The 20,656-nt window shown below is 34.7% G+C and overlaps 1 protein-coding gene across 12 annotated transcripts in view; it reads right to left on the bottom strand.

Annotated features, from left to right (window-relative positions):
• The window catches only part of LOC142322429 (glutamate receptor ionotropic, kainate 2-like), a 722,458-nt gene that overhangs the window by 275,667 nt on the left and 426,135 nt on the right, over positions 1-20,656 (bottom strand). For all 12 annotated transcript variants that reach the window (XM_075361507.1, XM_075361506.1, XM_075361508.1 and 9 more), the window contains exon 8: positions 14,857-15,021. In XM_075361507.1, the coding sequence (XP_075217622.1) occupies positions 14,857-15,021 (165 nt within the window). The remainder of the gene's footprint in view (positions 1-14,856; positions 15,022-20,656) is intronic.

The following is a 20,656-nucleotide window of genomic DNA, read 5'->3' as shown; positions in this document are numbered from 1 at the left end:
TCAATACGTTATAAAGTTTTCGAATCGTGAATTTTTCTCGATGATCACTAAAAAGCATAAAACAAGACTACCAAAAAAAAAAAAAATTAATTAATCTAAAAAAAACAACAATAAATCGAATTAAAAAAGAAAATAAGGTATGGAAATGTAGAACTAAACATGTTATGTAGTATTTCGTTAAATAAAATATGGGCATGGAGAATATCATCGCCATCATGTTGCGGAGCCCCAAGAGTTTTGAAACCAATACCGGGTTCGTGGCGAGGGTTCTTAAGGAGAAGGATCGGGGGGCTCGGAGATGAGGGACTGCCCTGTGGAGCTGCTGTTCGCACGTGCTTGCACGAGTGGGTAATAGCGATGAAGCACGGGGACTCTCGCACCCCCGAGCGAAAAAAATAGAGTCCCGGCGGGGATGCCCCATTCGGAGTGTCCCCGTTAGAGGAATTGGCATAAAGACCGAGTCCCGGCTCCCGGAATGGGGATCCAGGGACGGTATAGCCGAGCCTGGTGGATCCTACTCTGGCGGGTGACCGGCGGGCCGAGACGTGGAAGCCCGTTAGAGTAAAGACACTCCCCTGAACTGTGTAGTACTTAACTGCAGAATCCGGCCCGGGGGAGAAGAAGAAAAAGAGAAAGAAATATGAGTGACCAGTCAACTTTGAGAGAGTTTTAATTTGTTTAAATATATTTTTCACGTTATAGAAATAGCAGGAATATAAGGCTGTCTAACGATTAAGTCCTCGCCAGGTCTTATATCGATAAGAAAATTTTATTCTTCTACAAAAATTTGTAAATGAAAATTTAAAAATTTCAGTTCAGGATTTAAAAAAATTTTAAATTTTTAAATGAATATGGAAATTTTGCTAAATAGTATTTGATCTATATTAAAGAGCTCTGAATAGTAAATATTCTACATTAAAAAGACAAATATAAGTATCTGAAAGTTGATTGGTCATTCATTATTTTATTTAACTAAATACTGCATAACGATGTTTAGTCCTTTATTTCCATAACTTGTTTTCTGTTTTTTAGTTCGATTTATTGTCGTTTCTTTAGTTTAATATATTCATTTTTTTATTTTTGGGCAGTCGAGTTTTTTAACTTTTATCATTTTTTTTTGTCTTCAGTCATTTGACTGGTTTGATGCAGCTCTCCAAGATTCCCTATCTAGTGCTAGTCGTCTCATTTCAGTATATCCTCTACATCCTACATACCTAACAATTTGTTTTACATATACCAAACGTGGCCTGCCTACACAATTTTTTCCTTCTACCTGTCGTTCCAATATTAAAGCGACTATTGCAGGATGTGGCCTAGTATGTGGCCTATAAGTCTGTCTCTTCTTTTAACTATATTTTTCCAAATGCTTCTTTCATCATCTGCAATCAGCTTCTTCATCAGCCGCAATACCTCTTCATTTGTCACTTTATCCACCCATCTGATTTTTAACATTCTCCTATAGCACCGCATTTCAAAAGCTTCTAATCTTTTCTTCTCAGATATTCCGATCGTCCAAGTTTCACTTCCATATAAAGCGACACTCCAAACATACACTTTCAAAAATCTTTTCCTGACATTTAAATTAATTTTTGATGTAAAAAAATTATATTTCTTACTGAAGGCTCGTTTAGCTTGTGCTATTCGGCATTTTATATCGCGCCTGCTTTGTCCATCTTTAGTAATTCTACTTCCCAAATAACAAAATTCTTCTACCTCCGTAATCTTTTCTCCTCCTATTTTCACAATCAGTGGTCCATCTTTGTTATTTCTACTACATTTCATTACTTTTGTTTTGTTCTTGTTTATTTTCACGCGATAGTTCTTGCGTAGGACTTCATCTATGCCGTTCATTATTTCTTCTAAATCCTTTTTACTCTCGGCTAGAATTACTATATCAACAGCAAAATCGTAGCATCTTTATCTTTTATCATTAGTTGTTTATATTATTTCATTCATAATCTGCCATTAGGGCAGGTCCTGTCACGGCTGCTGCTCTCCATCCTTTTTTGTTCTTTGTTAAGCTCTTTGTTTCAGCATATTTTCCCTTTTCCATAATTCCAACCATCATTTGAAATTTCTTCCTTTATTTTCATTCACCAAGCCTTCTATCTCTTCCACTAATAAACACATTCTTCTCATACAATATCTTAGCCGGTTTCATTTCCTATATTTAAACACACTTAGCATTTACCTGATCTCTCCATTTCTCTTTAATACTTCTTCATTTGTTACACGGTCTTGTCATATGACATTTATCATTCTGCGCCAAACCCACATCTCAAAAACCGCAATTCGTTTTCTTTCTGCGTTTCTCATCATCCATGTTTCGGCTCCATAGACCATCACACTCCAACTTAAACATTCTATTAATCTTAACGCTATGATTAACTTTCCACTAAGCAGTCTTCCCTTCTTATTAAATGCCCACTTACTTCTTGATATTATTATTTTATTTTCTACTGAGGTTTCAATTCCTACCTCTTTATCAGCTTAGGATTGATTTAAAATTGTCTACATGTATAGTTAAATTTAAAAACAAACTTTTTTTTTGGAAATATCCTTAAATGTTCAAAAAAGGCTCAACTCCATTTTGGTGATTTACTAGTTCAAGATGAAGTCAACTAAAACATTTTTGATAAATTAAAATCAATCTAACGAAATTTATTATTTATTTTGGCGAATTTCGTGGAAATTTTTTTTTTTAAACAGTAATTGAATGGATAATTCTTCTCTATTTTAGAGAATATTTTGTATGTTATTGGCATGTTCAATGAGGAATTTAAAAAAAAATTCAAAAAGAGATAATTCATCATCGGTAGTGAGTGTGTTCAGACAGGTCTCACTAGAATCTTTTACACCATTTTTCTATTTTATGAGTACCACTTTTTATCTTCCAGTTTCTTTCTTTATTCAAATGACTAACTATCCCACATCTTCTTTGCTTCTTTTTCTACGAGTAGTTATCTTTCCTTCTATTACTGTTATTATTATTTTTTAAATTTACTCTTTAATTACAAGATGCTTGTTCAATAGTGTCCTATCCAACTAGCTTTTCTTTTATCGTTGTAATATGCTTCTTCTTTTCTTTGACTTTATTTAATGCCTTTGCATGAGTTACTTTGTTAAACCGTTTCATTTTTTTCCATTTCACTCCACCATACCTTGAAACCTTCAAAACATTTCTCTTTTCTTTTTTCTCAAAGTTCACGTTTTAGTTTTACAAAAATTTTCATGAGGAAAATCTATAACAAGTAAATTTTGTAACAAATTTTGTTGGAACATGTTTAAAAAATTTAATTTGAAGTACACATTCTGCCAATAGGTGAGAGTATACTGTCGGGAACTGTAAAAATTTAATGGTTATAAATTAATTTTAAAAAAAATTAGGGTTCAAATACAGAGATAGAAGAACAATTGCTAACATGTACAGGAACCAAACAGCAACAGTAGCAATTGAAGAACATAAGAAAGAAGCCATAATAAGAAAGGGAGTCCGACAAGGATGTTCTCTATCTCCGTTACTTTTTAATCTTTACATGGAACTAGCAGTTAATGATGTTAAAGAACAATTTAGATTCGGAGTAACAGTACAAGGTGAAAAAATAAAGATGCTACGATTTGCTGATGATATAGTAATTCTAGCCGAGAATAAAAAGGATTTAGAAGAAACAATGAACGGCATAGATGAAGTCCTACGCAAGAACTATCGCATGAAAATAAACAAGAACAAAACAAAAGTAATGAAATGTAGTAGAAATAACAAAGATGGACCACTGAATGTGAAAATAGGAGGAGAAAAGATTATGGAGGTAGAAGAATTTTGTTATTTGGGAAGTAGAATTACTAAAGATGGACAAAGCAGGAGCGATATAAAATGCCGAATAGCACAAGCTAAACGAGCCTTCAGTAAGAAATATAAGTTGTTTACATCAAAAATTAATTTAAATGTCAGGAAAAGATTTTTGAAAGTGTATGTTTGGAGTGTCGCTTTATATGGAAGTGAAACTTGGACAATCGGAGTATCTGAGAAGAAAAGGTTAGAAGCTTTTGAAATGTGGTGCTATAGGAGAATGTTAAAAATCAGATGGGTGGATAAAGTGACAAATGAGGAGGTATTGCGGCAAATAGATGAAGAAAGAAGCATTTGGAAAAATATAGTTAAAAGAAGAGACAGACTTATAGGCCACATACTAAGGCATCCTGGAATAGTCGCTTTAATTTTGGAAGGACAAGTAGAAGGGAAAAATTGTGTAGGCAGGCCACGTTTGGAATATGTAAAACAAATTGTTAGGGATGTAGGATGTAGAGGGTATACTGAAATGAAACGACTAGCACTAGATAGGGAATCTTGGAGAGCTGCATCAAACCAGTCAAATGACTGAAGACAAAAAAAAAAAAAAAAAAAAATTAAGAAGTCAATCCTAAGTTTTAATGTTAGTTTTTATGAAAATTAGTTTTTTACGTTTTTGAAATATATTGCTTAAATTCTTCATCCGTAAATCAATCATTAAACCTATGGCTTTACAGTTATCAAGTGTCTGTTGTAATTAAGTCCACCTAAACTTAATAATTACTTTAATGTAAGGGTGAACTCTTGGTAGCGTTGTCGAAAGAAAACAAAATCTCTATATAGGTCCATATGAAAAGGTGATCCCCAACTAAAGTAAATAACAATAAATGTAAAATAACAAGGATATAATAACTCAGATAGGTCTTTATTGGCATAGAAGGGATCTTACGGTGCTGGTAAAAAAACATCAGGAAGGAAATACGGATCACGAATAAAAATTATGGTGAGTAGGAAAGTAAAGTTTTACCAACAAAAGATTACACTGAAATGAAATAAAGAACCGCACTCAAATGACTGCATAGAAATTCTTTTCTATCAGTGGACATTCATCTCGTCCACAATTACCGGGGAGACCAGGATGTCTTCGGTCGGCAAAGAAAAAGCATATTAACAATTTATTATTGACTAATTCAGATACTGCAGTTTGTTAGTGATTTAGATACTAATAAGCTGCTTGAGAAGAGGTTTAGTTTTTTTGCAGATAAATTCTCTGCCAGCTCTTTTCCTTTTTCTGTTAGCCTCCGGTAATTACCGTTCAGATAATACTTCAGAGGATGAATGAGGATTCTAGGTGATTTCAATAGTAAAGCGATTGTAGCAGGGAGCGCATACACCAATCGCAGAGGTGAGATCCTTACGGATATGATGGGGGCAATTAGCTGTCATTGTGTAAATGATGGCACCCCTACATATGAGGCGAGAGGACACTCGTCAGTCTTGGACTTAACAATCATAAACGATAGATGGAGTAGGGAACACTGGGACTGGCGAGTGTTACCACATGATGTGGCGAGTGACCATCATGCCACTATGATTACCATAAAAGGCTCAGACTATGTGACTAGAGAGAAAATGCCCTATAGTAGTTTTACAAAGGAACAGATCGAGATCATAATCGATAGAACGGCCGAAAGGATTATCAACATAGAGAATCTGACACCAGTTGCCCTGACTAACGTTATAAGACAAGAAATGGGCAGAGTAGCTCACAGAAGAGCCAATAGACACTCAGTGTATTGGTGGAATATGGAGATCGAAACACTGAGAGGGCTCCTACAATCGCGCAGAAGAAGGAAGCAGAGACTCAGAATGCGAGGCGGACAGGAGTACGAGGAGGCATCTCTGGCTTATAAAGAGACCAGACGGGCCTTAAACAAAGCTATTCGTATGTCTAAGAAAAAACAATGGCACAGACTCTGCGAGGAGTTAGACGGAGACCCCCTGGGGACAGGCATACAAAATAATCACTAAGCGATTTGGAAGGCGTCTGCCCGTATTAAATAATGAGCAGGTAGAACAACAATTTAATGAGCTATTCCCCGGTAGATTAGAAACTGCAGGAAATGTTATAGATTGCGAACCCAGACGCTTCACGTTCTCTGAACTGCACTTGGCTGTAGCACAACTGGGTAATAGGAAGAGCCCGGGTCCAGACGGAATTCCAGCGGCCTCCTTAAAGGGCTGATAAAGAGAATTCCTTATGAAATGCTTGATGTTGCCAGCCATGGATTAGAAAACAAGACATTTCCAGGAATCTGGAAGGAATCTAGGGTGGTGTTTATCCCAAAAGGCACAAATGAGAATGGAGAACCTTCATACAGACCATTGAGTCTTTTAAATAACATGGCGAAGGTAGTGGAGAAGATGCTCGCTGGCCGAATCTTTAAGGAACTTGAGGAAGGAATAGGCACTAGTAGAAATCAGTTTGGATTCATGAAGGGTCGTTCGACGATACAGGCGGCGACAAAGGTGATCGACTGGGCTAAGGATACTAGGAGCGGCACATGGAGAACGAGGCGTATTCCCCTATTCATAGCTTTAGATGTAAAAAATGCATTCGGTTCTATCAAGTGGGAATCAATAAATAGGGCATTAGTGGAAAAAGGTATCAGTCCTTATTTAAGAAGGCAGATAGGGGAATACCTCTCAAATAGAGAATGCTTGGTGGAGACGCAGAGTGAGTGCCTACGTTTCAATATTTATGGCGGTGTGCCACAGGGGTCTGTACTGGGACCCTTACTCTGGATACTGGCCTTCGATGGGATATTAAGACTAGACTATCAGGATGGGGTACAAGTAATTGCCTATGCCGATGACCTGGCGATACTCATCAAGGGTAAAACAACTGTCGATGTACAAGAGAGTGCTAACAACACGTTACGGGCGATAGATAATTGGTTGAAAGAGAGGGGACTGCAGCTGGCAATAGAAAAATGTAAATATATTATGTTCACAGGGAAGAGGATTTTAGACCGTCCGGCTATCCAAATTGGAAACCAACAAATAACAGAGGTCGAAAAGATTAAATACCTGGGTGTGACTTATGAGAGGAATTGCCGGTTCACCCAGCATATAATAGACATATGTGCCAAAGGTGAACAGATGACTAAGAATTTGAATATAATAATGTCTTCGCAGAGAGCTCCAAGACCCACTAAGCGAAGGGCGATAGCGTCCACAGTGACATCTATGATGTTATATGCAGTACCAGTGTGGTGGCACTCAGTCAGGGTTAAAAGAAATTTGAACAGACTGGTTAGTACTCATAGGAGGCTGTTGCTGGGGGTTGTTTCAGCTTACAGGACGGTCTCCTATGAGGCGTTGTGCGTGTTGTCTGGGGTGGCACCAATAGACTTAATGGCCCTAAATAGAGTCGACAGGGCGCAAGGCCTCGAAGCAAATGAAGCAAAAGATAGACTTAGACATAGATGGCAGGAGGATGGACCAGCCAGACGCACCAAGGAGCTGATTCCAGATCTTGCAATATGGTTAGACAGGGAACATGGTGAGTTAAATTATCATATCACGCAGTTTTTTTACAGGTCATGGCAATTTCAATGAGTACCTCCATCGTGTTGGAAGAAGGCCAGGTCCAGAATGTATGTACTGTGAGAGAATTGACAATGCAGAACACACATTTTTCTGCTGCGAGAGGTGGGCAATTAAAAGGAGGAACTGTGGCATAATAGGTATGAGCCCAGCAGAGGTCCTAGAGCACATGTTGAGGAGCGAAATAAACTGGAAGAAGGTTACGGAATTTATAGTAGCAGTATTAACAGAGAAGGATATAGATGAAAGGCGACTAGGTTACTAGTGTAGATTAGGGTAGGGTGGACAGCCTCAGTGATGAGAGACGGCACGCTGAGGTGTGTCGTTCTCAATGATTCACTGAGGACTCCAAGGGTTTAGATAGGTTCCGATGAAGAAGAAGAGTAAGATAAGACCCGGTGCCACGTTACGGCTATTTGAGGTATGTCGTGGTTTCCAAATGGGCAAACAGAAAATCACTCAAAAGAGCTGACACCAGCGAGCCGACCTGCCATGCCGGATGTTCAGCCGGTAGGCGGAGAGGCTCGTTAGAGTTTACCAGACACTCCCCTGGGTGGCGCAATACCAACCAGTCGGACCGGCCCAGGGGAGTAGAGTGAAAAAAAAAAAAAAGGATGAACGAGGATGATGTATGAGTGTAAATGAAGTGTAGTTTTGTACAGTCTCGGTTCGACCATTCCGGAGATGTTTGGTTAATTGAAACCCAACCACCAAAGAACACCGGTATCCACGATCTAGTATTCAAATCCATATAAAAATAACTGACTTTACTAGGACTTGAACGCTGGAACTCTCGAATACCAAATCAGCTGATTTGGGAAGACGCGTTTACCACTGGATCAACCCGGTGGGCTCCTCTGCCAGCCCTGAAATAATTTGACGTAAAGAATTGTCCATCTGGACAATAAACTGTTTAGACAAAACATCAGTGGCAAGAGCACAAGTTTTACGCTGGCACAAATCATTTTTGGAAGGCCGAGAACACGTTAAAGATCAACCTCGGTCAGGGAGACCTTCAACTTCAAAATCTGACCAAAACGTTGAACGTGTGAAGATTCTTGTGAGATCAGACCGTCATTTAACAACAAGGATGATGAGTGAACAGATAAATTTAAGCACTTTTACCCACAAATTGTCTGTCAAAATCAAATTTTGACAGACAATTTGGACATGCGAAATGTTTGTGCGAAATCGGTACCGAAAAATCTCACAACGGAACAGAAGGACGATCGAAGAAACGCGTCCGTTGATATTGAGGGGATTGAAAATGACTAAAAATTCTTCAATCGTGTGATCACAGGTAATGAATCCTGGATATTTGAGTACGATCCTGAAACAAAGCGGCAAAGCGAAGAGTGGCACACTCCGTCATCTCCTCGACCCAAAAAATGTCGAAAGAGCAAATCGAAGATCAAAACAATGCTGGTTTGCTTTTTTTACAGTAGGGGTGTCGTGCATAAAGAATTTGTTCCACCAGGACAAACTGTCAACCAAGTGTTTTGCAAAGGTGTCCTTGAAAGGCTCAGGAAAAGTGTGATTCGCGTGAGACCAGACATTGCACACAAGTGGATGCTTCATCATGGCAATATCCCGTATCACATAGCCATTTCCATCAGGGAATTTTTGACCTCAAAATGCATTCCTACGGTTCCTCAACCCCCCCCCCCTATTCACCTGATTTGAGTCCTTGTGACATTTTCCTTTTTCCGAAATTGAGACGTGTCTTAAAAGGACGTCATTTTGGAAATCCAGAGAACATTCAAAAGACTGTGATCGACCATTTAAAAGCCCTGCCAGTTGAAGCCTTCTAGCGCTGCTACTAGGAGTGGGAACAACGATTCCGCCGGTGTATAGCTGCCCAACGGAACTACTTTGAAGGGGGTAATATTGTTGTATGAAAAAAATAAAAAGTTTGTTAACTAAAAAGTCAGTCTCATTACTTTTCTCACACGCCTCGTATATTAAACAAATAGCTAAGAATGGAATTCCGAATTTCCTTTTTTTATTGAAACCAGTTTAATTATTTTACATTTTATTATATACCTGAAGAAAAAATATAAAATTAAAAAATATGTGGCTAAAAAATAAATTAATCTTTGTTTAATTTATTCAATTGTAGTGTAATAGTTATTTGTGCTGAGAGTTTTCCTTCAATAATTTGATTTATTTTGTAAAATACAGAGTGATAATGAAACACCATTCTTTTAAAATATTAATTAATTAATCGTTTTATGCCATACAATTAAACGTACAATTAACATGTTTATAATATAAATTAATGAGTAATTAGCTGAATGAAAATAACTGTTAACAATTTTCATAATTCCTGATTTACTGTATATAAGCAATTATTTAATATTATGCGCATTCAGCTACGCCTATTTATATTGCTACCTAATCCCCATATGTTAATTACAATATGCGGTTATGTTACGATGATTCCATAGTTTGTGATTCAAAAGAGGAGGTCGGCCGACGTTACATTAATGTGGCAGTACATGGTACTGATGGTTATCACAAATTGGTAATTTCCTGTTAAGTGCTTGGTACTGATTGAAATATATTTGAAATATAGCTTTATAGAGAGAGTTTCGTCTAATCACCACACGTTACCGAAGTTTAAATGACGCATTTTAAATGTGTGATAATAATCCACTTGTTAATAGTTGTTAATAGTTGTAGTGTTACATCATGCGGAAATTAATTGTAATATTATAAACACATATATTTATGAGTAACCTACATAAAACAGTCAGTAATATGCGATTCGAAAAAAATCTGTAAGTTTAAAATTAGATAAAATTCTCATAAGTTCGTATCTAACGGAATCTCAGTGAGGCTTTAACTACTTCGACTTACGTAAACCTCTACTTTCCTATCTAGAGTTGTTCTAAAAGCTCAATGGTTACAGTTAAGCATATTTTCATGACCGATCAACCCAGTTGTAATGTGGATTACGACTTAAAACTCTCACAGATGAAAAATTGCAATGGCTTTTTTCAATGACTTTCAGGTGTTTTGTATTTTATTATTTATCTAATACTTATTTAGATTATTGGTAATAACTAAAATTAAAATTTTTACCGATATTAAAATTGGTAATAACAGACTAAAGTTATTGATAGGAACTGATTTTTAAGTACAAGTGATCTATAGCTTCTGTACTTATTAAGTCGAGTTTACCAGTAGCCATCGGCCAATAATCAGTAAATCTCCTTACAAATAATGGAAAATAAGATCGTCACATATATCAGTACTTGATGTGCGGATTGTATACAGATTTTATTTCTATAAGGATTTTATTTTTACTTCCTTGTACGAAGTAAAGAAAGTATTGTGATCGCGACAAATTTCGGTTTTCAGATTTCAACGGAAATATCCATTTTTACCATCCTAAATTCGATTTGACTAGTTTCGGCATGACGTCTGTACATACGTATGTATCTCGCATAATTCAAAAACGATTAGCCGTAGAATGTTGAAATTTTGAATTAAGAGTGTTGTAACATCTAATTGTGTACCTCCCTTTTTGATCGCAATCGATTAAACCAAAAGTGTCCAAAAAAGCCCAAAATACAACAAAAAAATTGAATTTTGGAATTTTTCTCAACTGCACTATCAGCTCTCATTGAAAGCTTTTCAACGATATATCATAAGTTGTACTTATTTTCATTGGTTAAAGAGTTATAGCCAAATAAAATTTTAATTAATGAAATATTTGGGATCTTACAAGGGGAGGCATATCGGTTCGAACCAGACTTCATCTTCTTTTTTTAATTTATTTTTTAACTTTTTTTTATTTAGATATATTGGTTTATTAATAATTATTAACCCGTAATTGTAAAAAAAGTTTTACAATAAATAATTATTCAATAATAACAATAAAAAAACAAAATATGAAAAAAGTTATTAGTGAAATAAAAATTCATGTACTTTTAAAAATGTGTACATGTAATTTAATAGGCATTATTACGTGTAGATGTAATAGATTTGGTGAAACATTTGATCATTTAATATTAATTGAAAATTATAATTTAGAATCGTATTATTTTTGGATTTTATAGTTTAATTTCTGTTTAGTTTTATTTAATTATTCTGGAATTTCTGTTTAATTTTATTTACATTAAAGTTAACTACGGTGACTGAAAAATAGATCTTCACAAGAACAACATATACACTGAGGCATATATGCCCGATCTTTACTAAATTGCAAAAAAAAAAATTATCTTTTAGTTCGTTATTCCTGTGATGTTGTCGGACAATACTCTCCTTAAGTCGAAATTGATCATCACTTCGTTTATTTGTTTTTTGTTGCAAAATCGCTCTTTGGTTTGAATAAAATTTCTGATCTTACTTTGTGTACACGTTCTCTAGTTTCAGCAACTGTGTAACTGTCCACTTTATTAAAGAATTGGAGGATCGTATCTCACTTTGAATTGAAATATGTTTAAATGAAGTGCAGCAAAAAATTGAGTATATATAATTTAACTGGCGTACAAAAAAATCATGTGGTGTCCATATCAGATTTTTTGTAATTCATAACATAAGCTCAAAAAAAATGTTTTATATGATATGGAATTTTTTTTGTGTATGAAAAATAGTGATCCAGAGCCAAATTTTTAATGGGATCTTACTGAAAACAAAAAGCACTATCAATTCGACTATCAATATTGACTGTCACCAATTTTTCTTTTATGTAAAAAAAATCACTGTGTGCTTGCATGAATGTTTTAAGAGGATCAGCTTTATTCTTCAAGCACTTCAATCTCACGTTGAGCGTCTTATTACGGCCACCTTATAGGAAATTAGAGTCCTGGACAGATCTATAGGTAGAGATGCCCTCAACAAAACACAGACATATAAATAACGAAATAATCCTTTAATATAGATACAGTGTGGGTGTTAAACCGACAAAACTTATAGAAAACCAAGGGAAGGATGGTTTTGTGAATTAGATAGGAAGATCTTCAATTGTAATAAAAACTTCCAAGAAGGAATCTTCAACAAAGTAAGGATCTCTCCCACCATTCTTGCTGAACAATAAATCCTTCAGATAATCCGTACTGAATCGTGTTTTTTCAACAATATCCTATATCAAAAATATAGTAATTCTGAATGTTACTTATACATTTTTATCTTTAATCATAGTAAATGTGTAGAAAATGTATACTTGTTATAGAATGTCGTTATTTCTTTCCTTAATATTAGTACTTAAATATTTATTTCTTTACTGAAATTTAAATTAGTTATAAATCAAAAATTATTAAACGTATTTTCAAGTGAAGTAAGTAAATATATTATTAATTTCCATTTTAAAAAAAAATACAGTGTGTCTTGAGTATGAGAATACTCAAACCAAAAAAACAAAAATCAAAACTGATCAAAATAAATATAATTAAAATAAAATGAAATCAATCAATCACCCAAAAGAAGGTAATTTTGGTTATATATTTTTCTAAAATTTATATGAAGGTATAGTAAATTAAAATGATCGAATTGTATTCTAAATGTTAACTTCTGTGCTTACACAAGTAAATCATGAATGTTTTTTTCGCTTTACTGATGCTTATATTATTAGACTAAATAATATAAGCACATAAAATATAAATAAATTTATTTAGTATTTTGTTTATTTTATAACAAAATATTGTTGTAAATGAATAAAATATTTATTATTTTACGTAATATTATTATGTTTTACTGAGAACTGAATTCTGAATTTAAGAGAATATTAAAAGATTTGAATGGCAGAAAGGTTCCTAGAATAGACGGAATACATGTAGAATTACTGCGCAGTGCAGGTGAGGAAGCGATTGATAGATTATACAAACTGGTGTGTAATATTTACGATAAAGGGGAAGTTCTGTCAGACTTCAAAAAGAGTGCTATAGTCATGATACAAACAAAAGCAGGAGCAGATAAATGTGAAGAATACAGAACAATTAACTTAACTAGCCATGCATCAGAAATCTTAACTAGAATTCTGTACAGGACAATTGAGAGAAGAGAGGAAGAAGTGTTAGGAGAAGACCAATTTGGTTTCAGAAAAAGTACACGGACAAGGGAAGTAATTTTAGGTCTCAGATTAATAGTAGACGAAAGATTAAAGAAAAACAAACCGACATACTTGACATTTATAGACCTAGAAAACGATAACGTAGACTAGAATAAAATGTTCAGCATTTAAAAAAAATTAGGGTTCAAATACAGAGATAGAAGAACAATTGCTAATATGTACAGGAACCAAACAGCAACAGTAATAATTGAAGAACATAAGAAAGAAGCCGTAATAAGAAAGGGAGTCCGAAAAGGATGTTCTGTATCCCCGTTACTTTTAAATCTTTACATAGAACTAGCAGTTAATGATATTAAAGATCAATTTTGATCTGGAGTAATACTACCAGATGAAAAGATAAAGGTGCTACGATTTGCTGATGCTATAGTAATTCTAGCTGAGAGTAAAAAGGATTTAAAAGAACCAATGAATGGCATGGATGAAGTCCTACGCAAGAACTATCGCGTGAAAATAAACAAGAACAAAACAAAAGTAATGAAATGTAGTCGAAATAACAAAGATGGACCGCTGAATGTGAAAATAGGAGGAGAAAAGATTATGGAGGTAGAAGAATTTTGTTATTTGGGAAGTAGAATTACTAAAGATGGACGAAGCAGGAGCGATATAAAATGCCGAATAGCACAAGCTAAACGAGCCTTCAGTAAGAAATATAATTTGTTTACATCAAAAATTAATTTAAATGTCAAGAAAAGATTTTTGAAAGTGTACGTTTGGAGTGTCGCTTTATATGGAAGTGAAACTTGGACGATCGGAGTATCTGAGAAGAAAAGATTAGAAGCTTTTGATATGCGGTGCTATAGGAGAATGTTAAAAATCAGACGGGTGGATAAAGTGACAAATGAAGAGGTATTGCGGCAAATAGATGAAGAAAGAAGCATTTGGAAAAATATAGTTAAAAGAAGAGACAGACTTATAGGCTACATACTAAGGCATCCTGGAATAGTCGCTTTAATATTGGAAGGACAGGTAGAAGGAAAAAATTGTGTATGCAGGCCACCTTTGGAATATGTAAAACAAATTGTTAGTAATGTAGGATGCAAGGGGTATACCGAAATGATACGACTGGCACCAGATAGGGAATCTTGGAGAGCTGCATCAAACCAGTCAAATGACTGAATATAAAAAAAAATTATGTTTTACATACTGTAATATAATATTAAATTTTATTTTATTTTACTAATATTATTCTATATATTACAAATAACATATATCATGTATTTATTTAGTAATACATTTATTTTAATTTTAATATTTATTTAGTATTTTTAAGTACATTTTAATTAATTTATTATTATTATTATTATTATTAATCATATATTAGTTTATACAGAATAATCAACAACAAACTGATTATGTAAGGTTGATTAAAAGTTAGTTTTACCTGAATTACGGAAGACTTATTAAGAAGGCTGTGACCCATCGGTTGAAATCTTTGCATATCTTTCAGTACTTCTTTAACATTAACGTCTTCAGCATCTACCATTCGAAATGCTGTCATGTTAACGAAATTGTATTTAAAATCTTCCAAATCAAATGTTTCTATATCCTAAGAAAAACAAAAATAAAACGTAAATTATAAATTTACGCTAGAAATTTATGCTATTAATATTTCTTAATTTTAATATACGATAGCAAGTGATGGAAACAAAAATGAGAAATTAATTAATTAAAATTACAGGCTAGGGGTTTAAATGTAGAAAGTAATTTTATAACTGCAATTTTTAAGTTGCTGCTGTAATTTTTATAGATATAACTTGTAAAATACGCACAAAGTATTATTTTTTAAGTATATCTCAGTGTAATTTTATGTCACTACAACACACTTGTCTCAAGTGTTCAGAATCAGCCTATCCAAAAGGGAAGTAATCTTTTGATATATGTTGAACCATTTTTGCTCAGGATTAAAATGTTCTCAGTCGTACCGAATTTCTTCTCTCATAAAATTATTTAAGTAAGCAAATTAAATTCTGATAAGTTAAATATGAGCTGTCTGGAAAGTGATGTAGCAAAGGATACCCCAGTTGAGCTCTTGCAGCGTTTCCGTAATTAAAGCAGTAAAGTAAGACGAGAATTTATCGGAAGTATTAATCAGAAGACCGGTTTACTTCACTATTGAAATGAATTGATTCTTGCTGTTATTTTACTGGATGATATAGTAGTTTGTTTTCTTTGATGAAAGCCGGTTTGTCACCACTATATACTTGTATCAGTTTGACTCAATAGTGAATTGGTTTGCTTGGCTATTCTCCCGTCACCATCCCATTCGGTCGCTCTAAAGCATAAGACCGAATGTCTGGCCACAAACGGCTACTGAGCCTCGAAACAGTTTAGCGACCAGTGTCCTAAAAAGCTTCTAGAGCTTACCTAACAGTGTGAGCGGACTAAGCGCGGTGCCATACACTACCGGCTTACGTGACCCAACCGCTCACTTGTTATATATCTATTAAAATGGGTAGGCGTACCCCGTCAACTACTAAAAATATATATGAAATCCATACATTAAAATTTACTTCGTGTAGACAGCAATTCGCTGCCACGCCTAGGTCGCTGAATGTCAGAAAGTACCTGTCCACCATATTAAAGCGCTTGGAGCATTAATTGGCTGGTGGTCAGCTATATATATATATATCTAGGTTAGCTTCACAGAGTAGTGCGGTAGGAATCTTTACCATAAGTAAACTACTGATGTCGGTTGAACAAAGCAACCGCATGAAGAAACTCCCACATGGTCAGACAATGCGGCACTAGCCACACTGACTCGCCGCTTTTGAGTGGCCGATTTTCCCCTTGACCTCTTAAGTTCCATGGTGGCCCGGTTTAAGGGCGCTGGGCACTCCTTAAATTTTGAAAAAAGCTCTATTCATAACCAACCTATGGGGCCAAACGGGCGCCGCGTTTGACTCATAAGTGAAGCAAGCATCTTAGTTTCATCACAAATTATTGTAAAATCTAAGAACGTCTCTATCTATTAAATTTCGCCGCGGTTTTTCGATGACGGCAACGAAATTGAAAAAGGCTGAGGACGTAACTAGCTTAATAAGTGAAATAAGAGATGATTTCTTATTTCACGACTCTCAACACTTATCTAAATTATTAGAGATTTCCCTAATAGCAACTTACTGGTTTTGTGGAATAAGTTCTTTTAAAGCGTCTTCTTTTTTACTGTATAAAATTCTTGGCCAAAGTACGTACAATTAATTTTTAACACTTTCCTTTCAAAAGTTGAAAATGTACATGTCTCTTTGAATGACATGTACTATTCATTTCCTTGGAGACTGGCGATTGAGGGAAAGAGAGAGAGAATGAGAGAGAGTGAGAGAGAGTGAAAGAGACAAGCGCGCGCGCGGACACGCTCATCCGCAAAACTGACTTATCTGTTTAAATTTGAGATGGAGAAAGATTCCTTCATTTTCAAAAAGTAAAAAATAATTGGCTTGAAACATTACTATGTTCCTCCCGCTCAGACATGCTGATTGTAATTGATAGGGAGGGGTGATAGAGCTGCCAATATTGATGACAAACTTAGTTTTCCAAGTGTTTATGTAGTGAACCATTTACTTTCCAATCATTATAACAACAGAATACAAAAATTATTTTTTGTATTTGAACTTTCCTCCTATTATTATTACACATAAATTAACTAAAATTGAAAATGACGGTTAAAAATTTATTTAATCGGAATAACTATCTCCCAGACTGAAAACAATTATACATTTCTGCATGCACAGACTTAAATACCAACACATAAAAACAATATAAATAATTGACAGTTTTTTAATAAAAAAACTGATTTTTAAAAACTTTAATATTTCTTATAAAGTTACAGATATGTAATATACTTAATTTTTTTTTATTAGTAAGAAAAAAACGGAATGCGGTTTGCAATGAAACTTGTAGATGCCTGTTTTTAATGTTAACGTTAGTTCAATAATGAGATGATTTGTCAAAAAATTTTGCTCAGAGCACTGTGACGTCTCAGAGAAGAATGTATTTATTTTATCTTTCCATTTCAAAGAAAATTTTGCGACCAAAGATATTAAAATGAATAAAATTTTCTACTTAATGTTTATCTAAATCTTTCTTTGAAGGTTAAAACAGGGATATCATGTTCTCTTTGATGTAGTTATCATTTGACAACTAATTTTAATATTTTCACATAGTCGTACTATGTTACTACTTCGTTACTCTCCACGCTGTAATGAAAACCGATGTGATAGGTTCAACAAAAACAAATTGTAGAAATAATATAGATTTCAGAAAAAAGAAAATAGAAAAAAACATATTAAATAAACTATAGCCTACTCCGAAAGCAATCTTTAAGAAAAAAAGTAGTTTGAAGAACCGTTTTATTTCATATTAAAGCTTATACTCCATTTCAAAACTGTTAAAAGTTTCATTTTATTTGAAAAAACCTGTAGGAATTACGATAAATTTTCAATAAAAAATATCTATTTTTCACTTGTTTCTGTGGTAGTGCAATTTAAATGTTCCATAATTTTTTTAACATATATAAAAAAAAATAATGTTGAATTAAATTCACAGAATATCCTCTGACTTAAAACAATTCAAAACATTTTGCGATGTCAGTTTTATTAGGGGGCTATTGAAAATATGAATTTTTATACTGACTATTCTAACACAATTAAAGTAGGAACACAAATTCATAATTTCATTGAACAACAGGATAAAAAGGATTCTGAAGAAAATACGAATTTCCATTAAAATATCTGACAGTTTGGTTTACTTTTCTGTTTGTTCTTATCGGCTTTCTGTATATTCTTCTGAGAATATAGCTACAACGAAACAGTTAAGTGTTCAATGCCAGCACAATATTTAAACATTTTTTTTTAACCTTCGTGACCACCGTTAGGTATTGCAACAGAGGATGAAATGAATGATAATTGTTTTAGCGTGTGAAAATATCATGCTTGACGGGATTCGAATCCGGGACCTCCGGATGAAAGGCCGAGACGCTACCACTCGCATCACCGAGGCCGGAAATATTTTATACTTAGGGTTAGGAAACCGCAATGTTCTTAACAATCAGTAGGGGTTATCATCCGTTTCTATGGAAATTTTTTTTCCTTTACAAACTTTTTTCATTTTGTCACTTGAATTTGTTTATTTATCATAATTTTGTTTTACGTATAAATTTAAAAAAAAAACTTCACCAAAATTTGAAATAAGAATTTCATTAAAGTTGCAGCCCATATTGAAACGGACAATCAAGATTAAAAAAAACTCGGGTGGGGCTGTGTCGGAGCGCACGGCCGTTGGTTTAACGGAAATGTTACAGACCTTGGATGAAGTTCCTCCGAGCTACAGACCGACCAAATGATCTGTAGTGTTGAATAAGTGCCACCATCGTATGGTGTTTTAATAAAACTGAAAGTCTCCATTGGAAAATTTTAGTTCCTTCATTTGGCCAACTCTACAGATAAATTGGTCGGTCTGTATGTCACCAAGTCACTTTTAGTGTATCGGATTGAAATAAAAACGAGACATGGACTGCGTACTAAATTTAATTTTAACATAAAACAGATAGATACTAAATGGTATATGATATTTATTTCGACTGATATTCGACGAGAATTTTGTTCAACATTGGTCTGTGATATGAAAAGTAAGAGATGTAAAGCATAATAAGCAGAGGTAGTGCTCGCGCCATCGGCGTCATTTTCTGAACGCGCCGTGCCAGCTTTGCGCCGCTCCCGGAACAGTCTCGCTCACTCGGCACCGGACATTGGGGTATCTGTGCGTGGGCCATAATCTTCCCTTTCCAACGATATGTGCAATTTATATTTCCGGCCGGCTTTTGTGCGGGCTAAGGCTGACATATTGAATTTTTATACTTGTTTATATTAATTATTAATTTTTTACACATAGATATTGTTCAAAATACACTTATTATTACTTAAATCGATATATCTCGACTAACTTTGCACAAACACCCGAATCGCTGCGCTATTACGTCTAAGAAGTGAGCTACATTGAATGAAAATGAACGAGATTGCTAGTTTTGGTCGATCTGTGCTGTACCCACTCTTCGACAAGCCGCTAGTTAATGACTCAAACTCAAAGTTGAATCAGAATCGGCGAGCTGACCAAGTTATAAAATGACACCGCATTTACGTCTCTGAGACTAATAGTTAGGGAATTATTTAGGCAGGACGATATAGACCCTTTTCGTTACGCTACAAATTTCTGGTACCCATATGTTTCGGTGTGATTTTAAAGTCGTTTCATGTCAAAACCTTTACCGAGAGTTGAAATAAGAATTTTATTAAAATTTCTGCCATTATGAAACGGGCAATCAAGATAAAAAAAAAAATAAATAAATAATAAAAAACGATAGATTTAACTCTGCTTTTAAACATAGTTAAATACTGATTAGTTAGTATTGTAATAATGAAATCGCAAAACAAAAAAACTACACTACAGAGAGAAAAGAAAAAGTAATACCGGGTACAATTATATGCAATTTCACATATAAATATCGATATAAACTTTCTTTAAATATTACAAAGATTTTTAAACAGGGATAAAACAACTTTTTTTCCATCAGTGATTAACAAGGTGTAAATATTCAAACAATCTTTTCTATCTTGACGAACAATGTAGATTCAAAATTTGGAAGTGTGCTCAGGTGATCCACGTTTGATGATTGAACGGGGACTCCCTCGGACATGGTACGGGTGGAAAGACCATAGTCCAGGTAGAGGATCCCCTTCGAGGTCCCTTATTTGAGGTAAGGCAGTGGCTGACCACAGTCCCGACTGGAAGATCCCTTTTGGGATTTCCTTACGTACGACCATAGTCATGGTGAAAGGATCCCTTTTGGGATACCCTTATTAGAGGCGTGGTAAGACCGAGTCCTAGGTGGGGCCTTGGAACGGCAAAACCGGGCCCAAGGTTTCTGCCCGGGTGGTTTGAGGCGATGAAACCCCCCGATGCTGTGTATATGCTTAAGTGAGGGTCCGGCTTTGGGGGGCAGGGCAAGAAATTTAAGGGAAAAAATTATTGTAATCAAAGAAAAATAAATTTAGTTATTTTAGCTTAAATTTTTATTTTACTATTACAGTACCTTAGTACCATAGTACTATAGTACCTCCGGGTCCACAGTTAAGTATTGTTTCAGAGGATGAGATGAATGATTTTAGCTTGTGTGAAAATGCCATGCC

Source organism: Lycorma delicatula, chromosome 3, assembly GCF_047948215.1.
Source record: "Lycorma delicatula isolate Av1 chromosome 3, ASM4794821v1, whole genome shotgun sequence".
Classification (NCBI taxonomy): Eukaryota; Metazoa; Arthropoda; class Insecta; order Hemiptera; family Fulgoridae; genus Lycorma; species Lycorma delicatula.
This window is presented reverse-complemented; position numbering and strand designations above follow the sequence as displayed.